Raw genomic sequence first — 24,010 nt, 5'->3', positions numbered from 1 at the left:
TTACGTGTCTATACATATAGATATGCATATGGGATAGAATTGTTTAATTTCATTAAGAAAATATCCTGAAATCGGAAAAACTATTTCCATTTGTGTGGTGTTCGTATGTTTACATTGGCTGTATGGTTCCCCATGCACTCATCGAAGCCCTTCAGACAGCTAGGCAATAGTTAATAATATTGCCATGCACATCACTGTGACAGTTGAAGTAGATTATTTGTATAGTTAAGAAAAACTAATATGTAATGCATTAAAAGGCTTGCATTATTCTGATCACAGAATAACGTGTTTGTTTACAAACACAAAAAATCTTGTCATATAAAATGCAAATTATCCCCTGGCAGTGATGTTATGCCAAGTGTGATTATATGCGTTTCTTTTATTTAGTACATTACTTGGTTAGTTTGGGTGGGACCCTGATAAAGACTTCATGTGAAGATAATTCTAAGTATTCTCTTACCTCTTCAAACAAGGCTTATTTTTTTGGAAATGAATGATTATTTTGATGTATTGTCTTTGTTTCAAGAACGACACTGCACAATGCTCTGTCGATAGTTTGAAGAATTGTACCACCTGTTCTTCAGTGTCTAGTGGTGCTGTGGTTGTTTAATGCCTCTGTCATCTATTTTCAGATCTGCTATTGATACTGAAACAAAGTCAAAAGTAGCCATCAAGAAAATATCACCGCTTTGAGCATCAGACATACTGCCAAAGAACGTTAAGAGAGATCAAGATCCTTACCAGATTCAAGCATGAAAATGTAAGTTGTTGTTATCTTAGCTGCACCTGTGTTGTAGCATGACCGTGTGATATTACCCATATGGGAAGGAGGACACTGGGTAGTAATGTTCCTGTAAGTCCCCAGGGAGGTTACACCGTTCGGTTTTAGAAAATAAAACAGCCAAGCAATGCGTAGGGATATGGGGATTCCCCACATTGTGGGTTTCCTTATAGAGAATGCTGGTTTCATTTTATCGTTTTTTAGATCGAAAACTGATATGGGTAATAAAACAGGGAATGACAGATTATCTTTCCCTCGTTACATTAATTACGTAATTAATATAACTTGACTATTGACAGATTGTCTTACCCTCGGTATATTAATTACGTAATTAATATAACGAGGGAAAGATAATCTGTCATTCCCCATCACTCGTTAGTGATTGTGTAAGTACTTATATACCTTGCAGGGATTGGGATAGAGAGCTTTGACAATGGGCCATTTTCAGGATTATTAGCCATTTTCTGAATTTAGAATGGGCCACTGCCCTTGTATCAATAGTAAACTTCAAAATGTTAATGGGCCATTTTTTATTCTAATGTGCAAAATGGCCCATGGCCCCTGCTTTTCCCAATCCTGCCTTGGAAAGAGCATCTGCCTGATGAGGGGAACCTCGGTGGATTGACCCAAAGCCATGTCATAACAAAATATCAATACTTGTTATTAGCTTATTACCATGCCTTATGTTGGGCATAAAAGTGGAAGAAAAATGACTGGTTGGCTGGAAGTCTGTCCTGTTAAAGGGGCATTTAGTAAGTGAGGGTGTGAGAGAGAGAGTGTGAGTGAGTGAGTATGATTCTATGCCACTTATAGCAATATTCCTGCAATACAGCAGTAGAATAATGGGCTTCACACATTGTACCCATGTAGGGAATAAAGCCCAGGTCATGGGTGTGAAGCGTGAACGCCTAACCACAAGGCCAACTCTCTGTCCCCATCGGTGTTAATGTCACTATATGAGTACAATAATCTTGCATATAGAATTTCATTTAACTTAAACTTTCACATATTATATGTGAGACTCCTTGAGATTCCCTGGAAGAATCTTTGTCACTTACTGCCAAAGCAAGCTGTAAGCTGTGCTGAACAGGATTGGATAGTCAAGCTTAGTGGCATGGCAGATTGCATGTCATGTTATTAGGGCTGGGACGGGTAACCCGGGTATACCCGGGATGGGTGGGTAATGAGTTGGACCCGGGTACCCGTCTCACTACCCAGACCCGTTATGATCATGTGTCTAATTCATTAAACAATGTAATATGTTATTATTTCATGAATAAGAGGCTGTATTGTCTTTGAAGTTTTAAACATAATTACAGTCACTTCTTTTGAATATAATACCATGGTTAAGGCATTGAAAAACTCGAAATTTTAGCCTCTGAGCTGAAGAATATATTGCCATTTCTTACAAATTTGATGTCAGGAATTAACATAACGGGTATCCGGGTAGGGTAGGGTGATAGGGGTTGGGGTACCCGGGTAGAAAATTTGGACCCGTCCCAGCCCTACATTTTATTACATCTGAGTGGATTCAGTTCATGCCGTCAAAGACTGGAGTGTATGGTCCAGTCTCAAACAGGCTGACACGATACAGATGAAGTATATTTTAGTGAGGTGTTACACAACAATCTATAAATCAATATTATGTCTTATATCTGTATTTTCTACGTTATTGTTGTCAAGTATCATAAAATGAAGTGTGATTGTGAATCTGTTCACTTCTTTTCTTTCAGATCATCAATATCAGCGATATTCTGCGAGCACCATCCATAGAAGAAATGAAAGATGTGTATCCTTTACAGGCTTAGCGAAATCAGAAAACATCAGCAGATACTGGTCTGGAGCTTGTACACTATATGATAGCGTGTTGTCTCTCAAATGATTTCCTGGTTTGATGAGATCCCCACCCATCTGTGCCTGTCCTATATGTTACTGAATGGATCAGGTGTCATAATCCCTGAACCAAATTAGTTCATATTACCCAGTCCCTGACTCATACGAGTTCATATTACCCAGTACCTGAACCACATGAGTTCATATTACCCAGTCCCTGAACCATATTAGTTCATATTACCCAGGGGGCGGTGGGTTAGCCTAGTGGTTAAAGCGTTGGCTCGTCATGACGAAGACCCGGGTTTGAATCCCCACATGGGTACATTGTGTGAAGCCCATTTCTGGTGTCCCCCGCCGTGATATTGCTGGAATATTGCTAAAAGCGGCGTAAAACCAAACTCAGTCAGTCAGTCATATTACCCAGTCCCTGAACCATATTAGGTCATATTACCCTGTCCCTGAACTTTACTAGTTCATATTACCCTGTCCCTGAACTTTATTATTAGTTCATATTACCCTGTCCCTGAAAGATATTAGTTCATATTATCCCGTCCCTAAACTTTATTAGTTTCCCCACCACCAAGCCCTTTCTATAATGCAGAATAAAACAATGAAGCAAGTCTACTCTCCTCAGCTATTGAAACACCCACCTCACTTGGGCTCCTTTTGAATTAAAGTTAATTTTATATTTTCCGAGACTAAGCGTTAATCTTGTGGTTCGACTCAATGGCCAGATTTAGTGAAGTTGTTATACCCTGATGGTGATCCTGATATTTGTCACGGGATTGTCTGGTTCCGATGTGAGTGTTTATGCGCTGCCAACATTTGGCATAAATATTGCTTCAGCTCAGTATATAGACTCTAAGTGTGGGGTTATACAACAAAGAATACTTATGTAAATCTGGCTTTGGACTTGAAGCACCAACTTCCTCCCACTCAAGTGGCTTGAGTGTTTGACAAGTTGAATACCTTGAATATCAATGCTCATGTTGTTAAAATGATCTTAATGTTTGTTGTTTAATGCCACACTCGGCAATATTTAAGCTACATGACCGCAGCCTATAAACAAGTCTTTGACAAGACAATCCAGTGATTGATATCATGAGCAGCAATCCGTGCTGTCAGGTCATGTTGAAACACGATCAAGCTTCTTGACAGCATGGATTGGTGCTCACAATATCAGTCACCAGATTGCTTGGCCTGTACCAAATTATTTACAGGCCAGCAGAGAGACTGCGGCTCAGAAATTGACAGTTTGATATAAACGTAAACATTGTGTTTGACAGATGACACTCAAAACTGCTGAGTCAGATCACTAAATCATCAGTTTGTTAAAAGTGTGTTTGTTGTATACATCAAATTTATATCATGATATATTGCTATTTGCCAGGACAAAAAAAATTGGTACTTTATGAGCGTGTTCATTATAAATGCTGAGGATGGAATTCAGCTGAATGGGGTGGCGAATAAAACACTTCCTCCTCAGGCCACCTGGATACGACTGTATTCTCCTCATTGTGTGACATCTTCCTCAACTGCCTCAGCTACATTGTACAGTGCCTGATGGAGACAGACATGTACAAACTGCTGAAGACCCAGCAGCTCAGCAACGATCATGTCTGCTACTTTCTCTACCAGATCCTTAGAGGCCTCAAATACATTCACTCTGCCAACGTGCTGCACCGGGGACCTCAAGCCCAGCAATCTCCTACTTAACACAACATGTGATCTCAAGGTAAGACTTCAATCCTCAGTAGCCTCACAGTTGCCTCACATTTAACACAATGTGTGATCTCAAGGTAAGACTTCAAGCCTCAGTAGCCTCACATTTAACACAACATGTGATCTCAAGGTAAGACTTCAAGCCTCAGTAGCCTCACAGTTGCCTCACATTTAACACAACATGTGATCTCAAGGTAAGACTTCAATCCTCAGTAGCCTCACAGTTGCCTCACATTTAGCCTCACATTTAACACAACATGTGATCTCAAGGTAAGACTTCAAGCCTCAGTAGCCTCACAGTTGCCTCACATTTAACACAACATGTGATCTCAAGGTAAGACTTCAAGCCTCAGTAGCCTCACAGTTGCCTCACATTTAACACAACATGTGACCTCAAGGTAAGACTTCAAGCCTCAGTAGCCTCACAGTTGCCTCACATTTAACACAATGTGTGATCTCAAGGTAAGACTTCAAGCCTCAGTAGCCTCACAGTTGCCTCACATTTAACACAACATGTGATCTCAAGGTAAGACTTCAAGCCTCAGTAGCCTCACAGTAGCCTCACATTTAACACAACATGTGATCTCAAGGTAAGACTTCAAGCCTCAGTAGCCTCACAGTTGCCTCACATTTAACACAATGTGTGATCTCAAGGTAAGACTTCAAGCCTCAGTAGCCTCACAGTAGCCTCACATTTAACACAATGTGTGATCTCAAGCCAGAGTAGCCTTACAGTAACTCACAGTAGCCTCACATTTAACACAATGTGTGATCTCAAGCCAGAGTAGCCTTACAGTAACTCACAGTAGCCTCACATTTAACACAATGTGTGATCTCAAGCCAGAGTAGCCTTACAGTAACTCACAGTTGCCTCACATTTAACACAATGTGTGATCTCAAGCCAGAGTAGCCTTACAGTAACTCACAGTTGCCTCACATTTAACACAATGTGTGATCTCAAGCCAGAGTAGCCTTACAGTAACTCACAGTTGCCTCACATTTAACACAATGTGTGATCTCAAGCCAGAGTAGCCTTACAGTAACTCACAGTTGCCTCACATTTAACACAATGTGTGATCTCAAGCCAGAGTAGCCTTACAGTAACTCACAGTAGCCTCACATTTAACACAATGTGTGATCTCAAGCCAGAGTAGCCTTACAGTAACTCACAGTAGCCTCACATTTAACACAATGTGTGATCTCAAGCCAGAGTAGCCTTACAGTAACTCACAGTTGCCTCCACATTTAACACAATTTAACACAATGTTTGATCTCAAGCCAAGAGTAGCCTTACAGTAACTCACAGTTGCCTCACATTTAACACAATGTGTGATCTCAAGCCAGAGTAGCCTTACAGTAACTCACAGTTGCCTCACATTTAACACAATGTGTGATCTCAAGCCAGAGTAGCCTTACAGTAACTCACAGTAGCCTCACATTTAACACAATGTTTGATCTCAAGCCAGAGTAGCCTTACAGTAACTCACAGTAGCCTCACATTTAACACAATGTGTGATCTCAAGCCAGAGTAGCCTTACAGTAACTCACAGTTGCCTCACATTTAACACAATGTGTGATCTCAAGCCAGAGTAGCCTTACAGTAACTCACAGTAGCCTCACATTTAACACAATGTGTGATCTCAAGCCAGAGTAGCCTTACAGTAACTCACAGTAGCCTCACATTTAACACAATGTGTGATCTCAAGCCAGAGTAGCCTTACAGTAACTCACAGTAGCCTCACAGTAGCCTGCAATGAAGTGTCCTTAAAACTTTGTACGGAGGAAGAGATCTGATGGTAATGAATTTTTCATTTTTGTGTTTCAGATCTGTGATTTTGGTTTGGCGCGAGTGGCCGACCCCGACCATGACCACACAGGTTTCCTGACGGAATATGTTGCGACAAGGTGGTACCGCGCTCCCGAGATCATGCTCAACTCCAAGGGGTACACAAAGTCCAGTATCCTTGACCAGTGAACACTCTGTGAATGCTACATACCATAGGTCCCCCAATACACAGTGCTCATGGACCCGTGAAGGTCCGGGTTAGAATTGGTGTTCAGCAACCCATGCTTGTTGGAAGAAGCGAATAACTTGATCAGGTGGTCAGGCTCGCTGACTGGGTTGACATGTCATATCCCAATTGCGCAGATCGATGTTCATGCTGTTGATACCTGGATTGTCTGGTCCAGACTTGATTATTTACATACCGCCACCATATAGCTGGAATATCGCTGAGTGTGGCGTAAAACTAAACTCACTCACTCACAATGCTCATGCTAAGAGCTGCAGTTGGAGTTGCCTCCCTTGGGCACGACAGGACTCTTATTGCAGATTGAGTTTGTTCACCCTGATTATGACTAGGTTTACCAGCACCATATGCTTTTATTGTTTTTGCAAAGTGGCAAATGCCTAAGACCTGTATTACTGTAGGCTTTCCTTCAACATTAGGCTACCATGCTGTGATTCCACTGAAGGACAGTTAGAGGCAGTGTTAGACTCACTAACTACAATCTGTAGCCTTTATGATTACGTTTAGGGTGGTGGGGCAGCCTACTGGTTATGACGTTCTCTCGTCATGCAGAAGTCCTGGGTTCGATTTTCCACATGGGTACAACGTGCGAAGCCCATTTCTGGTGTCCTCCTGCCATTATATTGCTGGAATATTGCTAAAAGCGGTGTAAATCCCAACTCACTCACTTCAATTACGTCCTTGCACTAATGGGTGCTCATGCTTTCAGCCACATTTCTTTCAATCCCAAATTTTATTCTTTATTACTTTACATGCCTGTAGTATTGCTGTACACATGCCTGTAGTATTGCTGTACACATGTATGTACTATTGCTGTACACATGCCTGTAGTATTGCTGTACACATGCCTGTAGTATTGCTGTACATTGTAGTATTGCTGTACACATGCCTGTAGTATTGCTGTACACATGCCTGTAGTATTGCTGTACACATGCCTGTAGTATTGCTGTACACATGCCTGTAGTATTGCTGTACACATGCCTGTAGTATTGCTGTACACATGCCTGTAGTATTGCTGTACACATGCCTGTAGTATTGCTGTACACATGCCTGTAGTATTGCTGTACACATGCCTGTAGTATTGCTGTACACACGTCATTGGATCCCAGTTTGGTAGATTGATGCTTATGCTGTTGATCACTGGATTGTCAGGATCAGATTCTGTTTACAGACTGCCACTATATAGCTGGAATATTGCTGAATGCGGTGTTGAACAACAAACAAACAAAGGAAAAGTATTGTTGTCTTGACATAAACAGCTCCTGACATATCTTTGTTACTGGTTGTAAGGTATACTTTGATAATAATGACAAGTTAATGGTTAACAACATCTTTTATATTGTGTGTGCAACGTTTCTGTACAGATTATTGTGCCATTGCCTAGCAGGAAATTTCCTGAAATTTTTTATCATTCTAATTCCCAACGTCAAAAATGCCATTCAGAGAAGTTATACTCAGGTATTCCTTCTGTTATTATAGATTTGACTTTATGATTATCAGTTTTCTGAATTATGGAAAATAGATTACTGGAACAGAATACTAGGATGGGAAACTGAAAATATATTTTGAGATTTGATGTTCATCAGAGTTTAATTTTCAGAATTATTTCATGTACTGCTCACGGATGTTTTCCTTAACGTGTGTCCAGTTGATGTGTGGTCAGTTGGCTGTATCCTGGCTGAGATGCTCTCCAACAGGCCCTTGTTTCCAGGGAAACACTGTATCCTTGACAACTCATCGTAACCAGAATCTGTTGGGCACAAAGTCCACATGAATCATTGTTCCTACAGTAGCAGTTTGTACTTTGTTCACTAGTTGTACTGTTGACTAAACCCAGGAACAGCTGAATTTTGTTTAGTTGTTAAGATAAAACTACAACAGTAATTTCAATTCTTACGTACTTTTCAGAGCAATGAGCATGCATCACTGTGTGCATAATTGCACTCTACAAGTGCCATCATCATCATCATTACCATCATCATCTTATAAAATGTCCACATGGGTACAATTTGTGAAGCCCATTTCTGGTGTCCCCCGCCGTGATATTGATGGAATATTGCTTAAAAAGGCGTAAAACCATAGTTAAGTCAGTCTTATAAAATGTGTACAAGTGCCATCATCATCATCATCATCATCATCATCATCATCATCATCATCATCATCATCATCATCTTTTTATATCATCTGCTTGTGTATGGATTGTTTTGTCTTGTGCCAAAACGCAAAAGTTTGAAGTTAAAGAATACTATATTCCTTTGCATAGTATATAAATGATGGTACAGTGGTGTCAAGAGGTGACCATATAAATCAGGTGGGTGACTTGGTTGATGACACATCATCAGACCCTGACGATATGGATCGCTGTTCACAATATCAATCACTTGATTGTCCGGTCGACTCACTTTACAGGCTTGTAGCTGGAATATTGCTGAGAGTGATGAGTTCAAACCAACAAGTTCACCTGTTGCATAAGACTAAAGATAGAATTCTATTTTTCATTTCAATTTCCTTTTTTTGTTTCACCTCCATATCATAAAACAGAATGACAAGTTTCAATCCTGAAAAGTATCTAGGTTTATTTAAGTTGAAATAAGGAAAACCGTGTCCAACATTTCTTTAGAAATTCATTGAAATATATATATTTGAAAGAAAACATTTGTCAACCTATTTATTGTTTACGCCTTAATGTGTGTAGATCTTGATCAGTTAAATCACATCCTGGGCGTGCTGGGCTCGCCGCGTCGAGTCAAGAAGATCTCAACTGTATCATCAATGAAAAGGTACATGACACATGATTAGCGTAGGGATGGTTCGGAAGCCTAGTGGTTAAAGCGTTCGCCTGTTATGCCGAAGACCCGAATTCGATTCCCCACATAGGCACAATGTGTGAATCCCATATCTGGTGTCCCCTGCAATGATATTGCTGGAATATTGCTAAAAGGGGAGTAAAATTAAAGTAACTCACTTACTCATGCCCTACATGGGTACAATGTGTGAAGCCCATTTCTTATGTCCCCTGCCGTGATATTGCTGAAATATTGCTAAAAGCGACGTAAAACCAAACTCACTCACTCACTTACTCATGACTAGTGTAGACTGGCAGGCTTTGTTAGGGCCTTCGGTGGCAGGGCAAAATTCTTGATTGTATTGATAGTTTGCTGTCACCTCTGTCATCAAGATCCAGGTTAGACTTGGTCTTCAACAACCTATGCTTATAAGAGGCTATTAATGGCATCAGGTGGTCAGACCTGCTGACTTGTTTGACACATGTCATCGTATTCCAATTGCGTAGATCGATGTACATGATGATGATCACAGGAGCATCTGTTCCTGATTCGATTATTAACAAACCGCCACCATATATCTTGAATATTGCTTAGGATGGCGTTAAACAACAACAAACAAACAAGCAAACAAACTCTCTCTTCACTATCTGTGTGGTCACTGCCTCCAAAGTTGTGCAGTCTGATCTGCAGCTGCATCAAACCACATGTCAAAAGATAGTACTTGCTAGCGATGTAATGATACAGTAATACAATATTGTATATGAGGCTCACTATACAATACATTGATTTGTGGTGACGTATGGTGCAGTGCATGGTGGAAGGCCCAAAAATAAAAATCTCTGTTTCCGGTAACCCAACCGACCCTATCCAACCCACCTGACCCTAAATCTTTTTCTAACCAATTCAACATCATGACTGGAGTGCATTTCAACTCATCATTTTTATCCAAATCGAGTATGATATCTTCATGTTTTTCAGTGGGGCTAAAATGGATTGCATTGAATTGGCATAATGGGCTCTCACTGACAAAACCTGCAAATAAATAACAAATAATGATTTGATATAGAAATCTTTCAATGTCTCATCACAAGACATTGCCACTACATGATATGGTATCCTTGAAAGACCTTCTCAGGTGCCCACCTGGTGCTACTAAAAGTTTATTAAAAAAGTGAAAAAAGAAGATAAAACCGACTCACCTACCCTATTTTAAAAAGCATGTTATAGGAAACGGACATATATATTTTTTGGGCCTAAGCAGAAACTGACTCCATGATGATAAATGAGTAAGTACTTGTTATTAAAATTGCTGAACAAGTACTGGTTACATTTTAGAACCAGTGACATTATTTTATGATGCAACCAAAATTTTGATGTAGCAGCAAAACCTATAAGCCAGACTGCACTCGATGCAGGTATTGAAAAAAACAACCGAAATCGCATTCTGCTGGGTAACAAACACAAAAACGAGTCTTCAGATGATGAATTATTCAATTTGTTTAGAGAAGTAATGACAAAAACATTTGACATTTTGACCTTGATGGCAGTTGTAAATTTATCACAATTTTTGGGGGCGGTGGGGTAGCCTAATGGTTAAAGCGTTGGCTCGTCATGCCAAAGACCCGGGTTTGAATCCCCACATGGGCACAATGTGTGAAGCCCATTTCTGGTGTCCCCTGCCGTGATGTTGCTGGAATATTGCTAAAAGCGGCGTGAAAACCAAACTCAGTCCAGTCAGTCAGTCACAATTTTTCACTGCAATGACCAGTGACCACATTACTGACAAATATAATTATATAAGCGTATTAATTACATAATAATAATACCACCTCCGTGGTGTAGTGGTTAGAGCGCCGCCCGGGCCCGGAGCGGGAAGGTTGCGGGTTCGATCCCCGACCGCGTCATACCAAAAGACGATAAAATATGGTACTTATTGGTCCCTGCCTGGCGCTCGGCATTAATGGGTACAACAAGGACTGGTCGGCTTGGAGTCAGTATAATGTGTCTGAGTGGGGTATTCATGCTTCACTGCGGCATGGTATCTCAGTGGGCTAGCACTATAAAACCAGCTTCAGTCTGGGCTAGTACAAGCAGCCGCACATACACTTACACACGCATGCACGTCGTCATATGAGCGAAATATTCTCAAGCACGACATTAAACCCAATTTCACTTCACCTCACATAATAATAATATTAATAAGGGCATTTGTAATGCGGTGAATTCTGCACCACGATGGGGCCTGCTACAATCTGATTATTATTACCCCAGATAACCCAAGCTGCTGTGAGGCTCTAGAAGGTTAATAGTCACATGACTCTTTCCACCAGGTACCCGGTATTCATGATATGATTCACCTCATAGTGGAATAACAATGCTCATAGTGTTTATCACTGGATTGTCTGGTCCAGACTCGATTATTTACAGACCGCTGCCATATAGCTGGAATATTGCCGAGTGTGTCGTTAAATAACAAACCAACCAACCATAATGGAATCGTTGCAGCCGTAGTAACACGTGATTCCAGTTCAGAAGGCCTAGCAACCTTCATGTGTCATAAGAGATGACTTGATGGAACCGGGCATGGTTGATTATTTATCAGTGTATGTGGATAACGTGACTTGGTGCTCATAATATCAGTCACTGTTCAAGGCATCATTATTCAGGTCCACAGTCCCATGGCTGAAAAATGGCAGCGTTACTGAATTAACAGGTGTTTGTTGCAGTAAAATTCAAGACAATTAGAATACATTCCAGGCATGATATTCAAAGTCCCATCAACAATTGTTTACTCAAATTGAACAGTATAATGTGATAATAAATATGTTTAAAATCAACAATGATTTCTCTTTTGATAGACATGTTGTTAACTGTCCTGATTTCTTCCAGGCACGTGGGTACATTCAGTCGTTGCCGTTCAAGCCCAAGGTGCCATGGAACAGGTTATTCACTAAGGCAGATGATAAAGGTAGGTGGAAACTGTTGTTTATGGAGGTGCAAATATGTAGGGTGCATGATACCAGTGTTTCCGTTATCCGGTATATGCAGGACTGGTACAAAGTTAAAATGTCCAGTAATTTCAAAGGCTGTCAGTCAAATTTTAAAATCAATTTTCTAATTACCTCTGTCAATTCTATTTCTCCTCGAAAAAGATTACGTTTTGAGAATGACATCAAAGTGTTGTCAAATAAAAAATAGCAGTTTTGGAAAGCCCGGTCTCAAAATAGCAGCATTGACGTATACCCTCTACATTTCTGATTGGTTGTTAGGCTGCAAGGTCTCGCCCACAATGAAAAGCATGATCACTTGACCAGTAAAATTTACAAATGACCAGTCACAATGTCCAGCTGTAAAAATTCCAGCGGAAACACTAATGATACTAGATTATTTTCTCATCATAAGTTCTCATCGACAATGTTTGTCAAAAGAGGCAGTATAATAGCTTTATATCGTTGTTAATAACATAGGATGTTTATCATCTAATTGTATGGTCTACACTCGATTATTCATGGGCTTTTGTCGTTATTGTTAAATACTGTGATTATAGGACTGATTAAAACAGGGGTGGAAATAACCCATTGCCCGATGCCCGAGTCCAGTGGTTTTTTCTGTCGGGCAAGCAAATTTGTATATCACACTGTATCGGTGTCCATATTGACTGTCCAATATTAATTATGTTGTTTATTTAAAAAATCAACAAGAAAACGGCCGGTATAGTGGAAAAATTATCAGGGCAAGTGATTTTACATGTGATTTCCACCCCTGAAAAATAACCTTCAAAAACAAAAGATGGTACAAAGTGTTCTTCAGTCTGTTGGTCATGTACCCAATACCCTGCTCATCAGTTTAGCTTGTAGTATTGATCAGGAGGTCACTATAGATTGTGGATGGTGGGTTGCCAAGTGTTGTAGTCATCAGACCAAAGACCTCGGTACAAAGCATGAGGCCCATTTTATGTGATATTACTAGAATATTGCTTGAATATTGTTTAAAGCAGCATAAAATCTTACTCCCTCACTCACAGTGTATGGTTTGACTGAGTGTGTATTGTTCCTGATGTTGTTGAAGCTTCATGCTATCACCCACTGACCCGTGAAGGTCCGGGTTAGAATATTTGTCTTCAGTAACCCATGCTTGTCGAGGCGACTAACGGGATCGGGTGGTCAGGCTCGCTGACTTGGTTGACACATGTCATCGGTTCCCAATTGTGCAGATTGATGCTCATGCTGTTGATCACTGGATTGTCTGGTCCAGACACGATTATTTACTGACTACCCATAGCTTGAGTATTGCTGAGTTCAGCGTATAACTAAACTCACTCACTCACTCACTCACAGTGTATAGTTTGACTGAGTGTGTATTGTTCCTTGATGTTGTTGTAGCTTCATGCTATCACCCACTAGTTTACATGGTCAATACTCACTAATATGAGTGGTTGCCGTGATGTAGTTGTAACATTGTGCAGCTCAAGGCAGCATTCACTGGGTGAAGGATGCTGCACTTCTGATTTCACCAGGGAAGGTTGGTAGCCTAGTGGATAAAGCGTTTGCTCGTCATGCTGAAGACCTGGGTTCAATTCACTGGGTTCAATAGTTCAATACGCCCAATTTTGGATCGCCGTCTGTGATATTGCTGAAACATGCATAGAACCATACTGACTGGTTGTAGGGTGTAGTTTTCATTGTAATGACAGCCTTTGTTTTTGTTTTCTAGCTCTGGATCTGCTAGACAAAATGTTGACATTCAACCCACAGAAGAGGATAACAGTAGAGCAGTCACTGTCTCACCCATACTTAGAGCAGTACTATGACCCCGCTGATGAGGTGAGATATGATGTGGTGACTCCTACTGTCTCACCCATACTTAGAGCAGTACTATAACCCCGCTGATGAGGTGAGATATGATGTGGTGACTCCTACGGTCTCACCCTAAGGTAGAGCCTCAGCTACTATCAGTCTCATCCATGTTTCAGGGCAGTGGGATAGCCTAGTGGTTAAAGGGTTTCCTTTTCCGACACGTTTGATTCCCCTCATGGGTACAATGCGTGAAGCCCATTTCCAGAAGTTGCTAGAATATTGCTAAAAGCAGCGTAAAACTAAACTCCTACTGTTTCACACTGGCGTAGAGCCTGTTGATGAGGTAACATTTGCCACAGCTGATTACATGAGACATGCCACGGCTACTATCAGACTCCCCAACACTTGGAGTTGATGACATGTGTCAAGTCCCAGACTCTCCCTAGTGATCCAGAGATGCCAACCCTCCCGAATTTATCGGAATCATTCCGGAAAATGCCTGGCGATTCCAGCAGGCCGACAAAGCCATTTGTCTGATTATGTTCAAAATATAACAAAAATATTGATAGTCTTACTTACTGGAGGGCTAGGCTCATCTTTGACTATGAATAATGAAAAGTAAATATAATACTTTATTTACAGACGTTCTCAAATTGTTTACACAAGAAAGTAATCTGGTTGTTAAGTAGGCTGCCTGATAAATTCCATGCACTGTTTATTTTATTCACTTGACATTAACAAACACTGCTGCCAAGTACTGCAAACCGGTTTCAGGGTTGTGTAAGGATCGGTATGTGTACTGTGTAATTCCTTGATTGCAATAATGAATAGGGATCCCTAATTTGTTGGGAAAATTCCTAATTTTCTCTATGTTAGGGGAGCTCAGATTCCTAATTGCACCAGTTTGGGGTTGGCATTTCTGAGTGATCATTGATATTTACTCAATTCCCATACGCAATCATTGAACGTCTGCAGTGATAAGCTTTGCTGTAGGTTCTCACCAGTAAGCCAACCAGGTGGTGTTACACCTTTGACTTAAGGTTTGGAGCTGCACCCACAGCCTTAGGACTAATGGAGACCTTATTGTGAGCCATGCATGAATCTCAAAGACTCACCCTTTCTCTTTCCCTGTTTCAGCCTGTGGCAGAGGAACCCTTCACGTTTGAGATGGAGCTGGACGATCTGCCCAAAGAGCGCCTCAAGGAGCTCATCTTTCAAGAGACTATCCTCATCAAGGAGAGAGCAGACAAGCTGCTCTAGAAGGTAATGACCACTCTCAGGGGTAGCTAAAGTGGTTGAAGCGTTTACTTGTCATGTTGGGTTCGGTTCCCAACCTGGGTACAGTGTGGGGAGCCAATTTCAGGTCTCCCCTGGCATCATGTCCGTGGATTATTGCTAAGCATGGCATAAAACATCACACACTCAACAACCCATGCTTGTTGCTAGAGGCGACTAACAGTCAACCACAGCCAGTGGTCGGCTTGCTGACTGATTTACACATCATTCTTTGCTCATGCTGTTGATCACTTGATTGTCGGGTCCAGTCTGGTTTATTTACAGACCACGGTTATGTAGCTGGAATATTGCTGAGTGCGGTGTAACAACACACAAACCAATTAATCCCAGAATTCACACATTCCTCACGGAATGCTTGTTTGCTCCATGATCTACTTGTGTAGTATAAGCCATTAGTCCATGTTAATGGCACAATGTCACACATTTTCGACAATATTTGGACCTATATTTTATATATTGGGGGCATATACACTCACTTTAGCTTCCTACTGATGCAAAAAAAGACTTATTATCCCTTACGACTTACCTGAAATCGATATTTGAAACTTCGAGGCGAACATCTTCCAAATAGAGAACACTTGTCCTATATGGAATGCAAACAATTGCTTCGTACATCGAAAACTGTCGCACGCGGGGCTGTCGGTGTTTGCTGAACCGGTTTCAATCACAATTTTAGCATAGGCTATTCGTAAAGAGAGCGCTCCAAGGGACAAAATTCTATGGTGGTCACTTGAATTAATGTTTGCCCACTAGAGTGTGGGAAAGTCGATTAAATGCAACATAACATTAATTCATTCAAACTTATTAATTGAGTATTTTTATTTGAATACGTAATTTTGGGGGAATATATTATATGGTAGCTTCCTGAGGGCTGATAGTTAGTATTATTGAGAGAAATGCATTATGTATTTTTAGAGAAGTGTGTGAGATTGCCGCCTTTAACCAACATTAACCTGTGGAATGTTTTCACTACTGTTGCCCACCCTGGAAGGTCCGTTTAAAAGTGGTAATATGTGGTAATGACTAGTTGTTTCTCATGCTGTCAACCACTGCTTTCCTGCAGATACAAATATTGACAGGCTGAAATATTGCCGATTGTAATTCACCCATTCATTGGCAACCTGTTTGAGCACAGCCATGTTTGAGTCTTGGGCCATTTAGACCCATAGGGGATCTCGAGTTGGAAATGATTCCCAGCAGCCTTGGCTGGGTGTAAATGTCACCTACAAGGATCGGGTGGTCAGATTCTGAGACTTGGATTAATATGTGTCCTTTCCACGACAACATAATTTTTTACTCATTATATAAATCACTGGATTATCTGCTCCAGACTTGATTCTAATATTTTTGACAGCTTGCTTCAGACAACAAAAACATCCACGCAAAACAACTTGAATATCCAGTAAAATCTTGTCATTGAAAATGTGTGTGTCTGGTTCAGAGATAATGGGTGTGTTAATTATATTTTTACCTTTCCAGGCCAGATTCGGATTTATTAGAAACCATATTCCTAACACAATGAAGAATCCAAGGACAGAACATTGAAGAACATCAGAGTGAGCTTCAATTTAATGCCGCTGGCCATGCACTTTCCATGCCCATCTGGTACAACGTATGATGGACCCAGGGGAGATGACTCTGATTACTACTTCCTGTATAGATGGCCTCGTCTGCTGCGGCAGTCTCTCACTGTTTGATATTGTCTTACTGTCCTTAGCGGGAGACGTAGCTGTGAAGACAGATGACGTAAGACGACCGTATTCACTGTGTCCAAACAGTTCTCTTCTAGATGACCAGGTCAAGAATAATGAGTAGCGCTCCCTCACTATGATGAAGCTTGGTTGCTCTGTACAATCAACTGGATTCTTGTTCTGGGAAATTGTCAGTAAAAAGTCATGAAAAAAATATTGATCTGTTTTTTACAGATCGGTTTTCTTAAATGGATTTTCTAGAATTCAGTCCTAAGAATTCCATGCTGGAGATATTGAATCACAAAAACACCTTACTATATCATTATGAGTTATTTTAGACGATTTACAAGAAAAAACTTTAAGTGTTGGTGCTGTGTATGCATTCCATACAAAGGAATGTTCATTGGCCTTTAGTTCAAGAATTCTGATTGTTGAATACCCAAGTGTGCATTATAAGGAGGAACCAGTAGTTGTTATAGCGAGGGAGGGCTGTGATCTTGTTTGGTCCATTGTTATTTGCAGTCTACGATTGGTCCAATTGTGTATACATATGTTGATGTTGTCACGTGGATTTTTCAGTCCTCGTTATCATCTTGCAAAGAACAAACTTTTGTACCAACATTATTAAATAGGACTGTGTTGTTGTTACTACTTCTTAGCTATACTGCTGTGGAGAATACTGAAAGCAAGATATTTTTGGAAAAAGATTTCACCTTTTGTGAAATGTTCTTCCTTTCCAAAGAAATTCAATTTGGGCCAGGACATTTTACAATGGTATATAGGTGAGAGATCCTTTAGATAGGAGCGCATGGTGCTTACTTTGAAGAATTTCGGGACCAGGTCACGGATGACATTATCCCCTCTCCAGATTAAAATATTGATAGTTTCCACGGTTTTGTGTATTTCCACGAAATCTATTTTGTGTGATGCACATTTTTGACGAATCCACCGTGGGAGAATTTACAGTAGCGACACATGGTTTGAAGAATTGAGGACTCAGTATCTGCCGGTGATAATTAACACCAGTATGAATAAGATTGTTTCTCGTCGTGATCATTTTCTCATCACCAGTATCATCCTGACCTGAATCTGAAGACTTTTGTTATTTCGTGCTAAGATCCACGTTGACAGAATGTTCGAAATCCCATTGGTTTTTTTTGTGTCCATCAATGTAACGGATGATTTTCAAAAAGTCTTTTTCTACAAGGCAATTTATATTGGTTAAATGAATTTGAGAAACATTTAAACGATTAGAAAGTATTTGGTATTTGAATTAAGAAGTGACAAAATTGCATTGTTAGTGATTCTACTTTCCTTGAAACATATTGTCATCACCACTGTCTTATAAAACGTGGTTGTGCAAGAGAACTGCTTTCATTGAAGTCTTTGATTAAAAAAAAATCTGTGACAGATTATTTGATGGAATCTAGAGAATAACAGATTATTGATTCATCTTCAAAGCGACTGGTCAGCAGCTCAATCAAGTAAGAGTGACATGTTATAAGTACTATTTTATCATTTACTCATAGTGGTTCTCTTCAGATAGCATATACAAAACTGAAGCTGTTATTGTTTTCTTGAAATATAAATCACAAATTCTACTTCAGTATTGTGCTTGTGATAAACTACTCCCCACAAGACTGATTCCAATACTGTGTTTGTTATCCTTGTTTTATTTACTGAGCGAAAAAAGTTAGGGATCATGTATATTTTTGTGAATATTAAATTACATTTCGACAGTCATCAGTACAAGAAAATATCCCCAAACTACTCATGATCCCTAACTTTTTGTGTTGAGTATAAGTGCTATTTCAGCTTCCTCCATTACGATGTCTTACAATTTTGATAAATGTGTATTTAAATTTGGAGAAATATATAAATATATTATATTATATATATGTGATACTACAAAAGTACTGAATTTTGCTGTATTTGTACAAGCAAAATAACTATCTTTTTTTCGCATTACACATAGTTAGTTTTTGTCCCTGCTGTGACTACCAACCATATCAGACATGTATCTTCAGTAGAATGGTCTATGAGTCTTTATAAGGTTGCCTTTCTGTATGATGTTTCTGAATTTGTGTGTAACGTACTGCCAAAATGACTTGTTCTTCAAGACATACCATGTATATTATTTTGTCGGTGGAAGCATGAGTTGTTTACAATCAGCATCTTGTCTCAAGTTGGTGTTCAAATGAGAAAAAGTAGTGTAAACACTGGGATAGATACCCCTGCAGTCCAAGAAACTCCCTCTCCCTCCCGGAAACCTTTTCTAGAAGAGAACAAAGAGAATGTGCTACAAAGATTTGTCAAGAGTAATGAAGAAGCCAGGAAAGAAACAAAATTATAGGAAAGTTGTTGTACTAATAGTATCTGCAATTGATGACAAATTGACACATTTTCAGCTTCATTTCAAATTGCAGCCCAGTCATATCCTGTAATCCTCCCAAACCAAATATCTGCACCATTAGAATGAGTCTCAAAGATTTATGAAAATTAATAAAGTCAGATAAAGAACAATCCGTTAGGAATGTTGTCATTTTTATAGTATCTGAAACTAGCAAGAAGTCGACACTCTTTCAGTTATTTTTTGTAGTATTTTCCACTTGTGTTGTAGAAAACTGAATCAACCCATACTGATGTAAAAGATGTTCCTTATTTGTAGAGGCTGTTGTAGCTTACATGCTTTGTAGTTTTGGAGGGTGACTTGAGTTTAATGAAGGAAGAATATTTCGTTTGGCTACTTTGTGTTGAATTTAGCTAGGTTCGAATCTGGATACGTCTGACATGAACTAATATTTTCTTTTTGACATTAACTGCGGTATTTATTCAAGTGTTTACCAAACTTATCATTCTCATGTTCTGTGTGTCAATGGTAATTTATACGTTAGTTGACATTATATATTTGATTTCCTGTTTGACGTTTCATTGTGATGTGTAGCATCACAGATGGGTGTAGATGCGGGGTCATCCAGTCTAGTAGACTAGTCCTGTCTAGTAGACTGGTCCTGTCTAGGAGTCAACATGCTAATTTCCCTAGGAATGACATATCTCTCTCTATAACACTTCCTGTGAAATCCGGGAACAACGGGACCCATTGTTGCCGAGGCTGTGAAAACATGGCTGCTTCTTCCTGGCTGGAATCTTTTGCACTATTTAGGTTTTGGCTGGATTTCAAACATTTTCATTTGTTGCTACCTGTCAGACGACTGGGGTGGTCTGGAGATAAACATACTGATGCCAGTGGTGGGTTCTAGCACCATGGCTGACATTTCACCAACAACCTGAACAGGGTAGGAAACTCCCAAAAAATTTCAGCCAGACCAGCCCTGACCAAAACTTACCTGCCCGCAAATAATTTAGGTTTGACAAGCGACGTAGTTTATCATCAGATTGGAATTCATCATTTTTTTTACAAGTGAATTAATGATTTATTATCCAGAAATATGATGAATATCTTCATATACGTGTCCAAATTTTAACCCGACTGTCGGACAGGTGAATTTGAGAATTTGGCAGTGTGTGTTGAAATTAACGCGTCCCGGGCTGTCGGGCAGGCAGGTATTTCGAACGTTGAACCTGAACCTTGGTTCTCCTCAAACATTTAGCTGACATATGACATAACTGTTCAAAATAACTGAAACACCACACACAAGTTGAGTCCAATTTTGATCTTTTTCATCAGCATCAGAACAGAATGAGAGTCTGCAGAAAGGGATATGTGAATGGGATGAGAGGTTTCGTCAGTCCTCCATCTGTATCAGGGATAATGGTATTGGTATTTCTTGTCCCAATGCGGATGTATAAATTCTTTTACCTCAGTAAAACTGACCCATTTGTCGCTAACCATGTGGAAATTCTACCATATTGCTAACCATGTGAACAATTCTACCACATATTGCTAACCGTTTGAATATTCTACCTTTTGTTGCTAACTTTATAACATTGGGCAGAGTTTTAGCAGAAAACCTTTGAACAAATTACCACTTTAGAGACAATCATACAGTAATGTAGAATATTGATTTCTGGAGAGTGACATATATGGCTTGAGACTGTGTTACCATAGTTACTAGTTTGTATCATAGGTGCAGCATGTAACTGTTTGCAACATCCTAAACACCACATTCTGCATTAGTTCAAGTTGTGTTTTTTTATTTTTACATTGCAGTAAAACATCCAATATATGCTTTATCATAGAGGAGCTACACAAGGCTATTACACTGTAATTTGTCTGTGGCACAGCACTGTTCATAGTACACGTAATCCTTAACAAATGAGAGGCTCTTGTGTAAATGTTGCCCACATTTAAATTGCTTATATTTTGTTATATAGAAATATACATTCATGAGGACTTAATACATGTTGATGTTGCTTACAACTAAACAATGAATGGGGTTTGTCTTGGATACTTTGCCTTGTTGCAGACATCACCACTGTTGCTATAATATGGCTGATCTAAATTTAAAGTCTGACCTTGAATGATGAATTGTTTTGCATGAGATAAGGTGGTCATGTTACTGATCAGTCATGCAGAGGTCAAGGTGACCATTTGATATCCTGAATTTCAAGGTAACCTATCGAGGTCAAAGTAACCTATGATCTAGATGTCAAGGTAACCTATCGAGGTCAAAGTAACCTATCATCTAGATGTCAAGGTAACCTATCGAGGTCATAGTAACCTATCATCTAGATGTCACGGTAACCTATCATCTAGAGGTCACGGTAACCTATCATCTAGAGGTCATGGTAACCTATCATCTAGAGGTCAAGGTGATCATCCAGAGGTCAAGGTGATCATGCGATCATCCAGAAGTCAAGGTGATTATTCGATCGTCCAAGATGACTGTACGCAAGTATAGTAGGCAAGTGTGATGGGCAGGACTGTCAATTAATCCAATGAATACTTGGAAAATATTTAATATGTTATTTATAGTGAAGTACTCGTGTATATTTTTTTCTTCTTCCCCAGTTGATGTGATATGATGTCATACTCTGAATACGCCCATATCTGTACCATTCCAGTCACTGTTCATCTATTACTGGGGTGAAATGATCCATCAAAGTCTGCAGCAAGATGCACAGGTTGAAACTGTTTAGTGCATCATTATCTTTGGTACAAGTTCTCGTAGATTTAAAACGGCAAGGGTCATGTGATGGTTTAATGTGTGCTAATTGCTGGGAGGTTTATATATCCTCCAAGCCAGTGTTCAGTAAATTGTGAGTTTGAATCCCAAATTTTGCATGTTTGGAACCTTGATTTGCCTGCTCCAAACCCATGGATTTATGTCAAAGGATTTCACATGGGTTTCTCTCACAAGACCCATAACACTCAAAGCTTTCCGCCCACATTAAGCCGACATTATCAATCATAATGAATAAACTTGTAACTGGATGGAAATGTACCAAAATTGTTATTTTGTCATTAGAGCATTTTGTGAATAGGTTAAAAAATTTGACTTGTTATGCCTTGAGCAGGGGGTTTCAGTACAACTTTAAAAAAGGTTTTAGTTTTACACACAAAAAACCCCAAAGTTGTTGATTTCCCTGACTGTCTCTGTGCATGCAGATCCCTGTAATCAACCCCTTGCTCTGGGTGGTCCTGCCTTCAGTGTTTCATAATATACGTTTCCTCACGATTTTGTCAAGATAATGCTGTTTGATGTATTGCTGGTTTGTGTACGTGTTTTATGAATTGTTATGTGTTGCTTTGGTGAATCGTTTCATCCCCTTCTCTTGTTTATATCATCATTTCACTGAGTACAGCTCCAAATGCATTTCTATATGTACGAAAATAAATCTTGATGCAATCCTCCATTCTGTTACTTTGTGATACGAGTCGTACGTTTGCACAATGTTGTAAAGATGATGTGAAGAATCACGATGGCCATGTAAATGACATAAAGTTATGAGTTGTTTCAATTTGTCATACAATACAACTCACTACATTGTATTGAAATCTGTCTTTGCTAGGCATTTTGAAGTTGATTGAACATAAACACATAACGCTTTTTACTGATAAAACAAAAGTTTTCCAGAAAAGTGTCATATGTTCGTATTGAAGACAGGTTCACATTTTTTAAGTGTTTGCCAAAGTCCATGAGACTTTAGATAAATTATACAAAAAATAAGCCTTTGAAATTAATTATTAATAAAAACGATATATTAACTGCTACCAAATTTATGAAAAGCAGTTCTAAGGTAAATGTTCAAACTGAGATAATTAGTTGTGCTGTCTATTGGTAAACGGTACGTTGATTGATAGTGCATCCTGACTCTGTGGACCATCATTTCACAGAGCCGAGCATGAGAACTTAGCTTGGTGGTAGCATTTCTATTTGCTTTTGTCTTTATTCATCTGTTACTGTTTCTGAAGTTTAAGGAAAAGGCTGGTCCTTTTGTAAATGATATTGTGTAACCAGAATAGGCGTAAAAAGTATTCTTGGTTTGTTAAAGTAAGTCCTGTTCCAGAAAGTGACAATAATGGCCATTCTGCGGAATAGGATTACAGTGATGTAGCTCAACAGGGCTACAACAAGTCTGTAGCTAAGTATAGGATTATAACCTAGTAGTTTTAGGGCTACAACTGGCATATGTCTGTGGCAGAGTATAGAAATTACAAAATAATAGTTTAACAAACCTATAGCCTAGGTTAGGCGTTGCAATATTTGGGTCTACAACAAGCTTACTAGTGTTGGGAATTGGTTAAAATCTCATAATTGATGATTGGTTCATTACTACCGATCAATCATCGAAAATAATTGGTTAGCGTCATTTATGAAATTTGTTAATGCACATAAAAATAAGGGAAAAACCCATGTAGTTCTTTTGGGTTTTCTTTTGCAAAATTTCATATCTTTAAAGGATGACTAGTATGTTAGGAACATAAATTTCTTGGAATCGTTAAGATAAATTCAATCATGACTTGAAACGAGCTTGTAGTGCTTACGAAATATAACAGACAAAACCAACCATGTGAAAAATATTGTTAATGAAAACAAGTGTTCCAGAATCGTTTGTGTTCGATTATGAGAAATTATGATCGATTGCTTGGTCGTTTAGTCACTACGACCAA

The 24,010-nt window shown here is 39.4% G+C and overlaps 1 protein-coding gene across 1 annotated transcript in view; it reads left to right on the top strand.

Annotated features, from left to right (window-relative positions):
• The window catches only part of LOC124259677 (mitogen-activated protein kinase 1-like), a 43,548-nt gene extending 20,492 nt beyond the window's left edge, over window positions 1–23,056 (top strand). The window contains 13 exon segments of the mRNA XM_046693855.1: window positions 633–687; window positions 689–760; window positions 2,515–2,570; window positions 4,159–4,300; window positions 4,302–4,349; window positions 6,162–6,294; window positions 8,015–8,086; window positions 9,062–9,108; window positions 9,111–9,146; window positions 12,042–12,120; window positions 13,866–13,975; window positions 15,086–15,211; window positions 16,724–23,056. Coding sequence (XP_046549811.1) covers window positions 633–687; window positions 689–760; window positions 2,515–2,570; window positions 4,159–4,300; window positions 4,302–4,349; window positions 6,162–6,294; window positions 8,015–8,086; window positions 9,062–9,108; window positions 9,111–9,146; window positions 12,042–12,120; window positions 13,866–13,975; window positions 15,086–15,208 — 973 coding nt within the window. The 3' untranslated portion in view covers window positions 15,209–15,211; window positions 16,724–23,056.
• Window positions 23,057–24,010: the final 954 nt, after the last annotated feature.

Source organism: Haliotis rubra, unplaced genomic scaffold (genome assembly GCF_003918875.1).
Source record: "Haliotis rubra isolate DU_JTF1 unplaced genomic scaffold, ASM391887v1 Scf732, whole genome shotgun sequence".
In the NCBI taxonomy this organism is placed as follows: Eukaryota; Metazoa; Mollusca; class Gastropoda; order Lepetellida; family Haliotidae; genus Haliotis; species Haliotis rubra.
This window is presented reverse-complemented; position numbering and strand designations above follow the sequence as displayed.